The sequence below is a fragment of the Armigeres subalbatus genome, chromosome 2, assembly GCF_024139115.2.
Source record: "Armigeres subalbatus isolate Guangzhou_Male chromosome 2, GZ_Asu_2, whole genome shotgun sequence".
Taxonomy (NCBI): Eukaryota; Metazoa; Arthropoda; class Insecta; order Diptera; family Culicidae; genus Armigeres; species Armigeres subalbatus.
The window spans coordinates 372,621,878-372,640,472 of record NC_085140.1 but is presented as its reverse complement, the minus strand read 5'-3'; the positions used below and the strand labels follow the sequence as shown (position 1 = coordinate 372,640,472).

The 18,595-nt window shown below is 42.1% G+C and overlaps 1 protein-coding gene across 1 annotated transcript; it reads right to left on the bottom strand.

The window, feature by feature from the left end:
* Nucleotides 1–14,027: 14,027 nt before the first annotated feature.
* LOC134210121 (uncharacterized) lies at nt 14,028–17,858 on the bottom strand. Its single transcript, XM_062686147.1, has 2 exons — nt 17,485–17,858; nt 14,028–14,459 (listed from the first exon to the last, which is right to left on the bottom strand). The coding sequence occupies exons 1-2, from the start codon at nt 17,653–17,655 to the stop codon at nt 14,028–14,030; spliced, it is 603 nt and encodes a 200-aa protein (XP_062542131.1). The 5' UTR covers nt 17,656–17,858.
* Between the last annotated feature and the right edge of the window lie 737 nt (nt 17,859–18,595).

Genomic DNA, 18,595 nt, shown 5'->3' with positions numbered 1-18,595 from the left:
AATCGTTCGACGCGTAATGAAAAAGCTCAAAATAAAAATATTTTACTGTACAAAAAACGATGCCTTGCAGAATATAAAGGGGAAATTCAGTTATATTTAAAGTTTGTGAGTTTTCGGGGCAGCAGGAACTATGTTCAAGTGCCTGACAAACCGTCCTCTGATCACTGCAAGTTGTAGGGATTGTTTAGGATGGGATTGGGTTGGAAAATGAGCTCTGTTCAATTCCTTTAAATCCTACATTGTATTTACAAGTAGGCTCTACTAAAGAGACCGAGTGTCGCTAAAAATACGCTAACCCAAGTCTTGGTATTGGGTGGAACTTGACTCGATAGACCGGGCCTGACTCAGCGAGAGGGTGCAGGCACAATAAGCCGTCTGTAAAACCAACCTATACGACCTATAGTATAACAAGCGTAAAAAAGACTCCAGCGTTCATCAGCACCTCAAAAGAAAAGTATTATGCGTTTCGGGTTAGTTGACTCCTCGGCCAGGTACTGATTATTATTAAATCTTTTTATATCTGTGTACGTCAAATCATTGCACTTCACGGCAGCAGATTTGTTGTTATGTCGATTCAACGCACACTATGTGGGATTTGTTCTATGCGGGGATATCCCTCTGCGCGTTATTTCCGCGAAGCTATCCAAATTTTTCTTTTTCTCCGTAATACAAAAGTTCAATGAAATGGACGCAGTGGTTCATCCCGAACAAAAAAAAAGCCATACTCATTGGCTTTTATATGCTTCCAGGAAAGCACAACTCGTACTAAAACAGCTTGGATATAGTGGAAATACTATTTTTCGGGGGTAAACCCAAACTTATGGTCGCCACATTATTACTCTGGATGAATCCAAACTTTTGGCCGAAGCAAATTATACCTACCCGTAATTATATACTACTAGCGAAAGAAACCCAGCTTTTCCCGGGTGTTGCAAACGTCACAATGAACTTATTGCAGCATCGGACTTTAGATCAATTTCGGTGCGATTGTTTTGCTTTCTTGAACAGCTGACCCGCAATTGTATTTTAATAATGTTTCACCTTTCCCATTTAATTCAGCCACTTTTTGAATATACAAACCCCAGATCCCAAAACGATATATTACGAACAATATTTACGATCAATATAAGAGATAATACGACTTGATATAATCGGCAAAAACCTAGGCGACGAATAAAGGATTACGATTGGAAGCTTGGAACATTGAACTGCAAGTCGCTAGGTTTCGCAGGTTGCGACAGGATGATCTACGATGAATTACACAGACTGATATGTGTAAGGATATAAACGGGAACCTTCTTACGAATGAGCGTGAGGTGATCCAAAGGTGGTGGCAGCACTACGAAGAACACTGAATGGCGATGTGGCAGACGAAGATGGCGGTATGGTGATGGACCTGGGAGAACGCGCGCAGGACTTAATTCTACCGGCTCCGAATCTCCAGGAAATCCAGGAGGAGATTGGCCGGCTGAAGAACAACAAAGCCCCTGGGGTTGACCAACTACCAGGGGAGCTATCTAAACACGGTGGTGAGGCACTGGCTAGAGCGCTGCACTGGGTCATTACCAAGATTTGGGAGGAGGAAGTTTTGCCGCAGGAGTGGATGGAAGGTGTCGTGTGTCCCATCTACAAAAAGGGCGATAAGCTGGATTATAGCAACTACCGCGCAATCACATTGCTGAACGCTCCACCACGGACCAGGTGTTCGCCATTCGCCAAGTACTGCAGAAATGCCGCGAATACAACGTGCCCACACATCATCTATTCATCGACATCGACTCGCGGTTCATTCGCCTCCTCCACGTACCGTCCGCCATCTGCACCCCACCATAGATGGTACGCAGCACTTTCCTTTCGAAAACTCCCAGTGAGCGTTGGTCCGCCACGAGCATCGTCCAGGTCTCGTGTCCGTAGAGGACTACCGGTCTAATGAGCATTTTGTAGATTGTCAGTTTGGTACGGCGGCGAACTCTATTCGATCGGAGCGTCTTGCGGAGTCCAAAGTATGTACGATTCCCAGCCACTATGCGTCTCCGAATTTCCCGCTGGTATCATTTTCGGCAGTCACCAGCAGTGTTGGTAAAAAATCAAAATCTCAAAACTCATGGATGATTCAAATCAAGCGTGAGTTGAAACGCACTCAACTCAGCACCTAAAAACTCATGGATGAGTTGAATCATCCATTTGAATCATCGTAGGTTTTCTTTTGTTCTCCTTCGTTAAAAACAGTGAATTGATGTTTGTTGCATAAAATATTAGACACTTTTTTATGTATAAGCAATAAATTGCCCCCAAATTGATTTCAAATGCGTTTTTGAACCAAAATGATTTTTTGGCAAATGAGTGAAATGATGCGTTTTAGCATGAAAAATTCAAGCGTGATGTATTTCTTTAAAATCGCAGATGATTTCGTTCGCACGGGAGCGCTCGTTCATTGAGATTTATGAGTGATTTTACCAACACTGGTCACCAGTGAGCCCAAGTACACAAATTCTTCTACCACCTCGATTTCGTCACCACCGATGCAAACTCGCGGTGGGTTCCTTCCTATCATGTACTTCGTCTTCGACGTGTTGATGACTAGTCCGATCCGCTTGGCTTCCCTCTTCAGTCTGATGTAGGCTTCCTCCATCTTCTCAAAGTTACGTGCCATAATATCTATGTCGTCGGCGAAGCCAAATGGCTGGACGGACTTATTGAAAATTGTACCACTCGTGTTAATCCCTGCTCTTCGTATTAGGGAAGATCCATTAATTACGTAACGCAAAAATTGAGCATTTTCAACCCCCTCTCCCCCCTATGTCACACTTTTTGTATGAAGCATCTAAACATTTTGTATGGATCGTCACACTTTGCTCAACCCCCCCTCCCCCCTCTAAGCGTTACGTATTTTGTGGACGTTCCCCTACCCTTCCAAAGTGATGTTGAATAGCAGACACGAAAGACCATCACCTTGCCGTAACCCTCTGCGTGTTTCGAAGGGACTCGAGAATGCCTCTGAAACTCGAACTACGCACATCACCCGATCCATCGTCGCTTTGATCAACCGTGTCAGTTTATCCGGAAATCCGTGTTCGTGCATTAACTGCCATAGCTGGTCTCGATCGATTGTATCATATGCGGCTTTGAAGTCGATAAATAGATGATGTGTGGGCACGTTGTATTCGCGGCATTTCTGCAATACCTGACGTATGGCGAACACCTGGTCTGTGGTAGAGCGTTCACCCATAAATCCCCCCTGGTACTGCCCCACGAACTCTCTTGCAATTGGTGTTAGTCGACGGCATAAAATTTGGGAGAGTACCTTGTAGGCGGCGTTCAGCAATGTGATTGCGCGGTAGTTGCTACAATCCAACTTATCGCCCTTTTTGTAGATGGGACACACGACACCTTCCATCCACTCCTGCGGCAGAACCTCATCCTCCCAAACCTTGGTAATCACCCAATGCAGCGCTCTAGCCAGTGCTTCACCACCGTGTTTAAACAGCTCTCCTGGTAGTTGGTCAACTCCAGGGGCTTTGTTGTTTTTCAGCCGGCCGATCTCCTCCTGGATTTCCTGGAGATTCGGAGCCGGAAGTCGCATGTCCTGCGCGCGTTCTCCCAGGTCCATCACCATACCGCCATCTTCGTCTGCCACATCGCCATTCAGGTGTTCTTCGTAGTGCTGCCGCCACCTTTGGATCACCTCACGCTCGTTCGTAAGAAGGTTCCCGTTTATGTCCTTACACATATCGGGCTGTGGCACGTGGCCCTTACGTGAACGGTTCAACTTCTCATAGAACTTTTGTGTGTTATTAGCGCGGTACAGTTCCTCCGTCTCTTCACGGTCTCGATCTTCCTGCTGGCGCTTTTTCCTCCGGAAAATCGAGTTTTGTCTGTTCCGCGCCCGTTTGTATCGTGCCTCGTTCGCCCTCGTGCGGTGTTGCAGCAATCTCGCCCATGCTGCATTCTTCTCCTCAACTAACTGCTCACATTCGCCGTCATACCAGTCGTTTCTCTGATCCGGAGCCACCGTGCCTAGTGCAGCGGTTGCGGTGCTTCCAATGGCGGATCGAATATCTCTCCAGCCATCTTCAAGAGCTGCTGCGCCTAGCTGCTCTTCCGTTGGGAGTGCCACTTCCAGCTGCTGCGCGTAGTCTTGGGCTAGTCTACCGTCTTGTAGCCGCCCAATGTTAAGCAAACATAATGCAAAAGAGGGTAAAAACTCTGCGTTGTATATTGCAGCGCAACCACCAAATCGGAACGGGCGTGTGCGACACGCGGCATGAGACTGATATCCGAATCAATTGTCAGAATCAGTGGTGCAATTTATCAATAATGCCTGTTGAGTTTGATTCTTTTGTTTTGTATTTTTCTCTGCTCCTCTTTGCCTATGACGATGCCTTTCAGTCAGCAAGGCAAAGCAGGAGTAGCTTAGCAAACTCGGTTTGGCAACAGCGGGCTGAAGCTGATGATCATTCGGCACAAATTTCCTGTCATTGTCTTTCAAGTGATATTATTCACCCATGCATTTATACAGGGCCGTCGCATTCACGCAGCAGCGAGTGAACCGAATGGACTGTCACTGCGGACTGCGTGTGCAATGAGAAGAGAGGTCTTTCGTTTACTTTATATTTGATTGTTGCTGCTAATCATTTTCAGTTTTCACTGCTAGGAAGTGAGTGTGAAGATGAAATGGTATCAATATCCAACCAATTTCTGTCACTGAGACTGAGAATTCGCACCACTGGTCAGAATGACATTTGTCATTTTTTGTTTTGCTTAAAACAGTAGCTTTTTTCACATTTTGTAAAATGAACCTGGCACCGCAAATGCTGGGTAAAGCGTACCATTGGTACTTTGCGTACCTGAAGGAATAAAATGGACCCCATCTCGCGATCCTTAGCCCCTTACCCAGCAACTCCTTTCCCTACCTCCCCGTGGTGCTGGCCAGTATACGGGCAACCTTAGGGAAGATCGGGTAACCAACTCCGGGTGGGAACTATGGTTGTATGCTGACAGGGAAGAGGGGGGGGGGGGTTGCTCCTCGCCGGAGGGGCAAATCTTACTGAGCGTCTGTTCTCCATGTCAGGATCGGCTCACAGCAGCGTTTGTTCTCCATGTTAGGGGTGGCTGATCATCGTCCGAGTGCCAGCGAGGGACTCTAAGTGAAACTGTGCACCATGGTCCACCGGAAATAAGGAGGAATGGTCCTTCGGAAATTTAGGGAGTTTGGTGTCAGGCCCTGCAAGCCAGCCTTAAAAAAACATACGCCACGATCAATCAACAAGAGAGTACGGACCGGAACCATCCGCGAAGACCACTGCGACAAAAAGGGACTAGCGATTGGAAACTCGGAACTGCAAATCTCTCAACTTCATCGGAAGCACACGCATACTCGCCGATGTGCTCAAGGACCGTGGATTCGGCATCGTAGCGCTGCAGGAGGTTTGTTGGAAGGGATCAATGGTGCTAACGTTTAGAGGTAATCATACCCCCAAGCAACCAGAAGTTCGGATAAGAAGGGCTATTTTGGCTTAATCAGCTCTCATTTTAAGTAAATTTTAGCTTGGTGGGAGCGTAAAAGTGAACTTTAAAGTTCCGTTAAGGATGCTTGGAACTTGATGTGAACCATACACACTCAGTTTTTATTTCTGCAGCTCGGCAAAAATACGCACAGCCGTGCGCCAGCTAAATAAAAACTGATATTCTGGCAATCCTAACGTTTGTTAGCTGCTTTTTGGCAAATCTTTTGCTGATTATCCCAATTTTGACAGAAATCTCGGCAAAAAACATGTTTGCTGGGGCACGGCTGTGCGATTCTCGGTAAAAATTCAACATTTTGCTGAGATCCCGGTAAAAAAAATAAGTGTGTAGTGAATCAGTTAGTTCGGTTAAGAGTAAGTTAAAGTAAAATCTGAACTTCTGGTTGCTTGGGCCATCTTCCAGAGCTGCGGCAACACACACGAGCTGGGAACAGCTTTCATAGTGATGGGCGATATGCAAAGGTGCATGATCGGGTGGTGGCCGATCAATGAAAGAATGTGCAGGTTGAGGATCAAAGCCCGGTTCTTCAACTTCAGCATAATCAACGTCCATAGCCCACACTCCGGAAGCACTGATGATGATAAGGACGCATTCTACGCGCAGCACCTACTTCCAACACAGCTTGTAGCGGCCAGGAAATTTGCAAGTAATTTAGTAATAATAAACATACTAAATTCTGTAAATATTGGAAATAGTTGTGAATTGATCGGTGGCATAAACTACAGATCGCCAATAATTTAGAATAGCATATCCCTTAACATAGGCAAGCGGGCATTTAACCAATTAGCCAAGCTCTCCAAGGTCGAGGCCATTTGTTTTTCGGATAAGGTGGGAGAGGGAAAGCAGCACAACTTTCGTGTCAATTATCCATCGTGCCAATAAGGTCACGATCGTACACGAAGGGAGTCGGGAAATGACGTATTTCCGGTTGTGTCCGAGCCCACCTTCCTTGATCTGAGGACTCACGGGCTCAATCATTTCGTCCGTGATCATCCAATAAGTTGGAAGTGTCCGCGTTTGTCAGTTATTATTGCGATTGTTTTAAACAAGTAGGCAGAAAGTGTGCGTTTAGATTTTGTGTGCGACAGTAGGCAAAGGGAACCTATAGCTAAGATTGGCTTGATATCCTCCCACCCGCAGCAAACTATCGCACCCAAGCGCGACGAGACCACCCCCCCCCCTCAAACGGACGGAATATTCCTGGCAACCACCAGCCAGCCAGAAGCGGACCGATCCGTTACCATATCGGTCTGGGAAGGCACGGGGACTTCCACGTGGACGAAGCCCACTAGCCGGTCCGTCAAACCGCCGGCAAGCAATCGCCATCGCGCCGCGTCGGCTTCATTGAGAAGCAATCACCAGCGTCAACAAGCCGGGAGCGTCGACCCCACCGGCAGGTCATCGACTGGGTCAGTAAGCCAAAACAAACCGGTGAGTCACCAAACGCTTTTTTTGATTGGAGTGCGGCGTCCGAGGAGGGCGCCGCGGAGGAAACGTTTTTTGTGCCAGTCTTAGACTGAAGAGCCATCTAATGTGCTAATAGAAGCCGAAACAATCTTTCGCAAAAGTCGGAGTCGCAATCCACCGACGACCGCTTGGGTCCGCCACCACGGACCCGTGAAAACATGCGTGCGTGAGCCGTTTTCGCCACCACCAAAATACCGTCAAGTAGCAGGAGCGCAGACTTGGTAGAAGCTGAGCGCCCTACAAATCCGCAACGTCACGTAAACATTAGGCACAGAGCACAAGTGAGAATAGAGTAGGAACTAGAAGAGATAAAACCGCACACAAGCTAGGGAGTAAGAAGTTATGAACGAACACAAACACTAAAACGAACAAAACACAAACCCCGAACCAATATGTGCCCCTGTTAGAATTAAGTTAATAAATATGCTATGCGTTTGTCTCAATAAAATGTTTCTCTGTAGTCCCCCTAGCCATTCGATTGATTGATTGTGTTTAACGTCACAGCGCGAATTGTTTGTAGTTTCGAGTCCCGTCCTCCAAATGTTGAGTTTGACTGTTGGTTGTTTATGTTTCTTCCAGCTCATTGATGGTTGTTGGTGAGAGGAGAGAGTCTGCCGATGATGAGAGGCGCACTCCCCCTTAGAGTGTATTAGGTTCTGGTGGGCTCTCACCGACTCTTTGAGTGTATGGTGTGGCTGTACGGTATCGAGGGAAGATAGGGTGGACCCGATTTGGCACTTTTCGTTGTTGCTGGCTGGACCGATCCATAAATCCTTATCGGGAAAATTTAAATGGACTCGCCTTGAGAGAGTCTCATCCGGGCAAATTAAATTGGGCCGTGGTCTCCCTTGTGGAGTGGCGCTTAAGCCACGTGCTTTTTACGACGGATCGCTCCGTGCCGGCTACAAGGTTCCTGTATCGGTACACCTGGAGATCACCATTGCAGACAGAATCACAAATCGACCACGCTCTAATTGATGGAGGGAACTTCTACGACATTATCGACGTCAGGACATATCGTGGCGCTAACATCGACTCTGACCACTATCTGGTGATGGTTAAACTGCGCCCAAAACTATCCGTCATCAACAATGTTCGGTACCGACGGCCGCCTGATGTCGCCACTGCATACGCGCAGCATCTCGAGGCAGCGTTGCCGGAAGAGGGTGAGCTCGATGGGGCCCCTCTTGAGGACTGCTGGAATACAGTTAAAGCAGCCATTAACGACGCAGCCGAGAACAACGTCGGGTATGTGGGACGAAGTCGACGGAACGATTGGTTCGACGAAGAGTGCAGACAGATTCTGGAGGAGAAGGACGCAGCGCGGGCGGTCGCGCTGCAGCAAGGTACCCGGCAGAACGTGGAACGTTATAGACGGAAGCGGAGACAGCAGACCCGCCTTTTCCAGGAGAAGAAACGCCGCCTGGAAGAAGCGGAGTGCGAGGAGATGGAACAGCTGTGCCGTACTCAAGAAACACGCAAGTTCCATCAGAACGTGCCGCGAGCCGAATTGTGCCGGGATAAAGATAAAAGCATCTTGACGGACGAACGAGTGGTGATCGAAAGGTGGCAGCACTACAGCACTACGAGGAACATTTGAATGGCGCTGAGAGTACAGGCAGTGAAAGTCAAGGCAGCGGAGGAGATGACTACGTCAGTTCAGCAGACGATGGAAGCCAACCAGCCCCCACCTTGAGGGAAGTTAAGGATGCCATCCAACAGCTAAAGACCAATAAAGCAGCTGGTAATGATGGTATCGGAGCTGAGCTCATCAAGATGGGCCCGGAAAAGCTGGCCACTTGCCTGCACAAACTGATAGTCAGAATCTGGGAAACTGAACAGCTACCGGAGGAGTGCAAGGAAGGGGTTATATGCCCCATCTACAAGAAAGGCGACAAGCTGGAGTGTGAGAACTTTCGAGCGATCACCATCCTTAATGCCGCCTACAAAGTGATATCCCAGATCATCTTCCGTCGTCTGTCACCATTAGTGAATGAGTTCGTGGTAACCCAACTAACATTTAATGTCAATGTAAATGTTATTTCAACTCGTCTATACGGCTTCAAGCTGAATATGTGTGCTATACATGTGATCAAGAACTTCTATTCAATTATTTTACCAGCAAATCTGGCGAATCTATTCAGCTGTTTTTGACGTGCCTGCACAACTATTTTAAGGCATGTTACACAATTTTTTCTCAATCTTTACTAAACCATTTAGTAATATAATTCGCTTCAGTGGCGCTTATTCAGATGTTTTGAATCTGTTAAATAAGTTTTATACAGCCACTGAATTCAATTCGATTAAATATTATTTGAGAGGAGAGTAAATTTCTGAGTTTATTTATTGTTTTTTTTTTTGTGAAAACTGAAATATCAATTTTGTTGCTACCTAGATTCGAACTCCTGATCTCCTGATTCAATGGCCGCTGCTCTCTCTTCATCGTCACTTTGACATATGTAAATAACAAAGAAAATTATGGATGTGCTTCTTCGCATACCCCATAGGTTGTTTTACTAACGCTATTTTCAGATTCATGCTGTATAAACGTTAGAAAGAGGCCTACATGCTGCTTTTAGCACATAAGCTTAAGAATTATGCTTTCAGCATTATTTCAACCATTATTCAAACATCTATCAGCATGTTCTGTTGGCTAACATTTATGCATAATCAATCGCTGACATACATGAGGTCTTAACCGATAAACTTTGTTGCTAATTCAGGCATAGCTGTTTTATGACTATATAAAAGCTGCAAAAACGATAAAAGATGAAATATTTTCGGCACAAACTGACTATTTGATAGATATTTGGGTAATAGTCGAGTTGAAGTTTAAGGGATTATTTGCGTAGGCTTTTATTTTATTCAGCAATGGCTGCTTTTATTCAAATATTATACAACTAAAGGCTAGAAGTTGAAGCTTTTAGCACCAAAATTGTTAGTTGGGAAGTTATCGAGCTGGCTCCGTTGACGGCTACTCGACATCGGACCAGATCTTTACTGTACGGCAAATCCTTCAAAAATGCCGTGAATACCAGGGCCCAATGCACGATCTGTTCGTTGATTTCAAGGAGACATACGACTGTATAGACCGCGTAGAGCTATGGGAAATTATGGGCGAGAGCAGGCTCCCTGGGAAGCTTACAAGACTAATCAAAGCAACGGTGGATGGTGTGCAAAACTGTGTGAAGATTTCGGGCGAACACTCAAGTTCGTTCGAATCGCGCCGGGGACTAAGACAATGTGATGGACTTTCGTGCCTGTTGTTCAACATTGCGCTAGAAGGTGTCATGCGGAGAGCCGGGTGTAACAGCTGGGGTACGATTTTCAACAGATCCAGTCAATTTATTTGTTTCGCGGATGACATGGACATTGTCGGCCGAACATTTGCAAAGGTGGCAGAACTGTAGAGTAGAGTGGGGCAAGAGTACGCACTTAGTTTTCAATCGATCATGTGGCCCTTATGAAGCAAGCTTCTGCATATTAAATCAGTGGCGATGATTCATATCCCAAGTAACACAATAAAACATATTGAAAATTGCAAAGTTTCAACGGTTGTCATATAAGCGTCACAATGACGTTCTAGAGGAACAATTTGGTCATTTAACTGTTTTCAAGGCGTTTTTCTAAAACAATTTATTATTTGTTTTTAAAAAACTGCTTACAAACAGTTTAATAACCAATTTGTTTTTCCAGAACTTCAATATGACGCATATTTCCATGATATGTTTCATTCTATGAATTGTTTTAATTAAGAAGTCATACATTTGTTTTTCATCTTGTTCGATAATAAGTTAGATTACGCTTCATGTCCAAGCTGTGCAACCAACGAGTATGGAAAATTATTATAATCAGTATTAGTCTCATGTAGGCTATATTGACGTTCAAAAAGACATTATTATGTCACAGGACATATTTTCATTTTTCAACAGAACAAACTATATCAAAACGTTGTCATGTACAAGTTTTTCAACAATAAGTAGTCATGTATAAGTTAATAAATTATTTTTATTCATATTCCATAAAACACAATTCATACCAATATTTCTTCATCAATTTTAGGAATCCATGTCTTCAACACGTCATTTAGCATAAATAAATTTTGTCATGATTCTCACTATATGTCAAAATCGTAAATTTAGACTTATTTGAATCGATCACATTTCTCAACATATGAAGTTAAATGTACAACATTTTCTCGTCAGCTGTCACGGTGCTAAGTTCAGTTTTCCAAAATGAATCACGAAATACAAATATCTGAAGCGGACAGAAAGTTATGGCATAAAATAAAAAGGAATGGACACTTTCGAAAACGAAAACTGAATTACTTAAAATATTCCCACAAAAGCTTTGCGTAGTGATATTCTCGTGGTTGAAGAATCAGATATTGTGAGCTCGTACGTGGTTAATACTGACCTAACAGATTCGCATGAATACAAAAACACCTCAATTGCTGACGACGAATGGAAAGCTACTCACCAAGAAACTGATGATAGTGACCCAGAATTTGAAACTATGCAGGCTGATCCCCAAGCTTTCTGTAGCGAAATTAAAAAGTGGGCCATCGACTTTCAAATTAAGCATACTGCGCTAAATGCTCTTTTATGCATCCTTAAGAGTCACATGCCAGAGAATGTGCTTCCAAAGTGTGCTAGAGCTTTAGTTAATACTCCGAGGCACACTGATATTTCCTCTGATGACAGACTTGACGGGAAGTATTGGCATTATGACCTGCAGAAAGTTTAAGTGGACCATCTATCCGAAAAAGAAAATCTCCCAGGCGACCTATCTTTGAATGTCAAAATAGACGGCTTGCCCGCGTTTAAAAGTTCTTCTACTTCTTTTTGGCCTATTTTGGTTAATATATACGAGTTAAGAGAAGTTCTGTCGCCATTAATCGTAGGAGTTTTTTGTGGAGGCAGTATGACAAACGTAAAAAAAATTGAATATTTTTTTAAAAACTACTAATTACAGCAAAACCCAAAGACGCATTTCTAGAGCCATTCGTGGACGAGTTAAATGCTGTTCTACGTCACGGAATCGAACTCGCGAATGCAGAAGTGAAAGTTAATCTACGTTGCTTCATCTGCGATACTCCAGCAAGATCCATGCTCAGAGGTAAAAAGTGAAAGCCTTTCTCAATACCCTTTTAACATTTGAAAATATTTACAGGAGTAATCGGTCACAATGGATATAATTCATGTTTGAAATGCGTCACTGAAGGGGAATACTGTCACACATTCAGAACTATGACATACCCCGATATTAACGCACCGCTCAGAAATGATAAGGACTTCAGATCACGAATTTATGAAGGCCATCACAAGCATGACTCCATATTGGAGACGATTGTCGGATTGGATATGGTAAACGATTTTCCGATTGGAGACGTTTTACATCTACTCGATCTCGGTATAACAAAATGATTTTTGAATGGTTGGAAGTGTGGGTCGTTAAACAACCATGAAGCGAAATGGTCAGCCAGTCAAACTGAATCCGTTTCGAAGTACTTACAAAGTTGTAAACTACCGCATGAAATCAAAAGACCTGTAAGGAGTCTAGATCAGCTGTCACGATGGAAAGGAACTGAATATAGATCATTTCTTCTGTACCTGAGTCCTATTATCACTGTTGAAAAATCAGAAATAACGGATCACTTTCTGAACTTCTTTTGTGCAGTGCAGATATGTTTCAGGCATGACCAGACCGATGAAAACTACTCGATTGCCAGGGATCTTATTAAAGACTTTTAGCATGGAACAAAAATATTGTATGGTACACAAATGTTCTGCAGTAACATGCATAATCTGTCACATTTAGTAGATGACGTTGAAAGATTCGGCCCGTTGGACTCATTTGACGCGTATCCATTTGAATCCAAGCTGTACTACTTGAAAAGATTGATTCGTAGTGGTAATATGCCCCTATCACAAGTTGCGAATCGAATTTGTGAGATTCAATCCAATGTCTCCAGCAAAAAGTTTAAAAAAATTAAAAAAACAACACCCACTTGCAAGAAAAAATGCACTGGTGTCATTGACGATGACCTATCTTTCATTGATTTAACTAATTCCAATCTCTATTCATTCATTGACCTTGAGAACTTTTGCTTGGATACTGAATCTGTTGCAGACTCATGGATTCTGACGGAAAAAACTGAGATTGTTTGCGTTAAGTATGTAATACAGAACAAAATTAATGGTAACATTCAGTTATGTGGCACTCCTCTATGTAAAATTTATGATTTTTTTCTAAAACCAGTGCGATCCTCATTACTGTACATATTTGCCACTGACTTACAATTAAAACCGCTGCAGCTATACTCTTTACAAAAAGTTTCATGCAAAATGGTCAAAATTGATTGTAATGATAGTAATTTACCGAACAGTGTCTTACTTCCGTTAATTCATACATTGTAATTTGTTACGGTCGTGTCATATATCATTCGAATAAATATAAAAAATATTGAAAATACAAAATCGAGTTCTTTTATTGTTCTTATCAACCAAATATGTCTACAAACCAAGGTCTGCTGATAAAATTATTCGTCCAACGATTCTAGTTGTTGTGTGTTGTCAATAAAAATTAAATCTTGTTGTTCGAGATTAGCTCCATTGCAGTTTTTGGTTTTTCCAGGATTATCCTTTCTCGCGCGAGTGCAATGGGATTGTCTTTGCGGCTTCCCATCCAAAAAACGTTGTAGCTCAATGTTCTTTTGCCGAAGCAATTTGCTGAAACATTCGCCGTTCGCTTCTGCAGTGAACTCAATGTCGGCGGCACATACTATGCGTTGCATTAAGTTTACAAACTTCGGAAATGTGTCCTTAAAGCTACGGTTTTCCACCGCATTGTCGGGACCAGGTATCTTCCTCGATTGCCCTTTCCATGAAAATGGTTGTAGCACTGTTGGCGCTAGAATTCTTCTCACAACGATCTTAAAGAAGGGATTACCTTCTCGTTTTCCGTTCAGGCAATATTCAATTTGGAAGAAACGGTATAGTTTGTCCGCGAAAACCTCACACTTCAATTGAATTTCAAAGCAGCCATCTGAGTTTCTTCCTTGATAGGAAAAGCTTCTCGAATTCAGTGAAGTCTTCATATTCTCGCTTTTTCTCCGATGTTGAACTTCCTGAATGTTTCATTGACATAAACTTATTTATATTGGCCATGAAGAGAAGTATTTGATCCATTTTGGCTTCGATTGCATCCAATCTTGACTTCATAGCAGCAGCAATATCATTCTGAAGCTCGCACAGCGCACGAAAGGAAACATCGTTCTGTTCTTCTATTAGTTCATCCGTTAGATTTCCTGGTATCTCATTCTCACCCAGATCGATCTTTACTTCGTCATTCTCTGTCGACTGCGTCTCCCCTGGTAGCTCGGCGTAGCAATCATATCCCATTTCTACATATTTCCGTCCGTCACTGCCTTGGATGATCTTCGACGACTGCATTGTATCATCGATCTGTTATAATAAATGGAAAATCGTGCATTAATGGATGAGATAATTATTTATTATTTGAATAACAATAATGAAAGTTTATTGCTAAGTATTTCATGTATGGAACTATAGCATAGGTTGAGAACCACTGTATGGAAAGTAAAGCTCTTAATGCAATGTATACACGTATATAGAGGCCTGAATAAGAGAAACGCGGATAGAAAATATGACTCTGCCAACACTGCATTCAATCTTCTTCATCAAAGAACAACACATGAAAAGGAAGAAATGGTTTATGTGGATAAAATCTCACAATCCGCTATTTTGTGTGTCCACATCACATAACAATAGAATCCAATAAACAATGTAATTTCATTTCATAATCTATAAATGACTTGCATATATTATTGCAAACTAATGAAAAATACATTCAATTTTGTTTATTTAAAAATGGCATAAAATCGAATTTGGCCATTTTCAGTATTTGAGCCAACATTTTGGCTGCTTGACAGGTCTCCTGCTCGATTGGCTGCTGTTTTTTGACGGTTCGATTGGCGGCACATACCTATTCGCGTTTCTCTTATTCAGGCCTCTACACGTATATATAGGTCGGGAGATGAAACAGAAAGACAAAAACAATGATGCATCGATATTGATTATTGAATTGGTCGTCTCTGTGGAAGTACTTATGCGTCAATTGTCGTGCCTGATTGCCGGATGCACTCTGTGTATTACTATTATTAGGCCTTACTGCATTCTAATGTTATGTTACAACTGGAACAAATTGGAATTCATCTGTGGAAACCAGCTACACAACTTACTAGCAACCATCAAATTAGCATACGGACTTATTGTAGATGGCACTTCGAGGCAATTTCTTCACCTTACGATTAGAAATCTTTCTTTTGCACTTCATTTAAAATACGGATAACAGATATAAACAAACTTGCTTGCTGTGTTAAGGCTACCTTACACCTCGGGAATTTGGTCCGCGGTTTTTTTCCCCATGCATTTTTGCATAATTATTATGCGATGTTTTCGGAATTTGGGCACGGAAAATCAAAATCCCGGCTCCATTTAAAATGCACTGGGACCAAAATCCGGCGGAAAAATTTTCCCGAGGCGTAATACTAAGGACACACCTTTGGTACTTGTACCATGGTACAAGAGGACAAGAAAATTATTTCAAGACTCTCTTTGATAAATACAATAATTACATAATACAATAAACAATATAATACAATATAATACAACATAATACAATAAATACAATCAACAAGAAAAAACAATCAACGTAAGCGTCATCTGAAAAGACTAAATTTTGTTTTGCGTTTTATTGTTGTTATATTGCCTTCAACAATTTTCTTACTTGACACACATATTTTTCGAATCTGTTTCTCCCTCCCAGGTGCTACCCAGCAATTCCAATAAGACATCGATGCAAAATGATTCGATATCTGTTAAAAGTAATCTTGCTCTGCGAGCAGGGTTATTCGATAATTAATGAAATGTCACTTTTAAGTTTAATTACAGCTTAATTCTTTAAATGAGACAGACCCTAAAAGATGTTTTAGTTACAAGATAAACATTGTCGCTGTCGTCGCTGTCCGCAACATCTTTTGCTGGCGAGGATAGGGGATCTAAATGTCAATATCTAAATGTCAACATACGATTTTACAGTTAGGTACCACACATGATTTGGACAGCAGAACAAAGGGAACCGAAGCAACAATCTTTATCTGGTAACTAAAATATCTTTTGGCTGACTTGACAAATATTTGTCATTACAACAAACAGTGTACTACCGGCTTTACGTCTGTTTGTCTGTGGTGGAACTTCCATATAGATTACATCGAGCTGTTATGCTACGTTTAGACGGTTCAAGTGAATTGAGCAAATCACTTGAATTGAACGTCTATAATCATCATCATTCAACTAACTTGAACGAAAAGAAAGATGATCATATTTAACCTTTGGCAAGTCAATTTAATTCAAATGAGTTGTTCAATTTACTCGCTCTGTCAAACGTAGCATTATTTCTAGAATCCAATAAAGCATTGTTGACGTCATAATCAACTAAGTTCTTATAACTCAGTTGAATTTAATTAACAGTTGAACATGTTCAACTTTCTGTTCGTTCAAGTATAAGATAGTGTTTAGACATTCAATTCCTGTTCAAGTCAAGCGATTTGCACAATTCACTTGTCTTGTCTAAACGTAGCATAACATTATTGAATTTCCTTATTCGTTCCGCCAGACTATAGTCAAGTGACGAACCGGTTGACATTCCGTCAAATCAACCAAAATCATCGAACGTCATCAGACCAGTGTAAAAGACTCCAATCAAAACAAACTTACAGTTTTGCATCGCGTTTCGTATTTTATAAATAGTAATAGTGCTTAAATAACTTGGAATCGTTTGTAAAACAATTCCGAATTTAAGTTAGACAAAGTTCAATACCAATGGCCAGGAAGCGTCGATATCTAAAACCATCGATGAAAGCTTTAAAAGGACTCAGGCACAGGTTTTGATCATTATTATCATTTTGATAAGTAGTGGATGCTGCTAAATCTCAGGTACAAGCACTGGCTATCGCTGCAAGGATTAGAAGGCCTTTATCCTGATCCAAAAGGGATAGATCTTGTGCACCTCGATGTCGCCAGCATAAAAAAAATATGCAATTTAAGGTGAGTTTTTACTAGTATTACCTGATCCATTAGACGTGAACCATAATCCTACTGTCCATCAGTCACATTGGGGGATATTCAAATTTTGATTCTACGAAGACTATTCTATCAGAAATGCTTTTCAGCCGATAAGTATAATGTTGCTTTAGGGAATATCCTTAAATTACGTAACACTTAGAGGGGGAAGTGGGGCTTGCTTGAAGTGTGACGATCCACACAATTTTCAGATGTTTCACACAAAAAGTGTGACATAGGGGGGAGGGAGGGTTGAAAATTGCCAATTGTTGCGTTACGTAATTAATGGATCTTCCCTTACAAGGAAAGCAAAACAAATAGTACACAAAACAAGTAAAATAAGTACCTTGTTCACACTAGACTGGGATGTCTTCGCAGCAATAGGTGTCATTGCCCTTGAGCTACCGGCAATTTGATTAGCATGACAGGCGGCGTTGAATGACGACGATTCATTAGGATTTCCTTGGGATACGGTGATAGTTTTCAACGGAAGTTGGTTCGATATTGGTGTCGACATAACTTCAGCCCCACTTGATAGTGAAGTGTTAACATTTGAAGCCGTGCCAGATAATAGGATCGAGTCTCCTGAGTTAGGGTACTTTGTTGGGACAACTGGTAACTTTCCAACGTACCTGATGCCGAATATCCTGGAATAACTTCATATTCCAATAATCTATCGTTGCGAACCGGCGTATTCGATTCATTGGATGGCGCTGATGCAGATTTTTTTCGCTTGTAGGACTTGTGACCTAAAATGTATTAATCATTACCTTTCAATAATTTTACAAAAATAAGTTTCTTACGGCGACTTTTTGCTTCTTAGGCGGTTGTAGATTGTATGATTTTGATTCGAATTTGTCCTTTTTTTTAGCAGGACGCCCTCGCGTTCCTTGGGTCATGTTGACGGCATCCTCTGAGTCAGTTACCATTTGCAGACGATTGACTTCGTTTTCGGCATCTCTGAAAGTTTTTGTACGCCCCACTGCTTTGCAAGCTTGCTTTGTCCAAGTTTTATAATCCGGAATGGTTGTTTCATCCGTCGAAAGGGAGATGAAATTATTCGGTGGCCACCAAACTTGATCGTTTTGAACCCAGTTGGACGGAACGATGGTTAAAATCGGTTTACTTTTTTTAGTTTTCCGAGTTTGCACTACTATGAACGCCATGTTAAACCTTGTCACTGAAAAACTTCACTGGCTTCTTGTTACGTTAGCTTAATAAACTTGTCCAAAAATTGTCATTTTTATGTTTTCTAAAGAATTTTCAAAACATTTATCAAACATGTCTTATAATTGTTTATAGCATGTTTTCTATACGTTTTCTTAGCATGTTGTAAGACTTATTTTGATGATCGTAATGCCATCTTGAATTTAGCATATACATTCAAATTATTTTACAGTGCTGGTCAAAAATAGTGACAAATTCAAGATACATACGTAATGAACGTAAAAGCCACG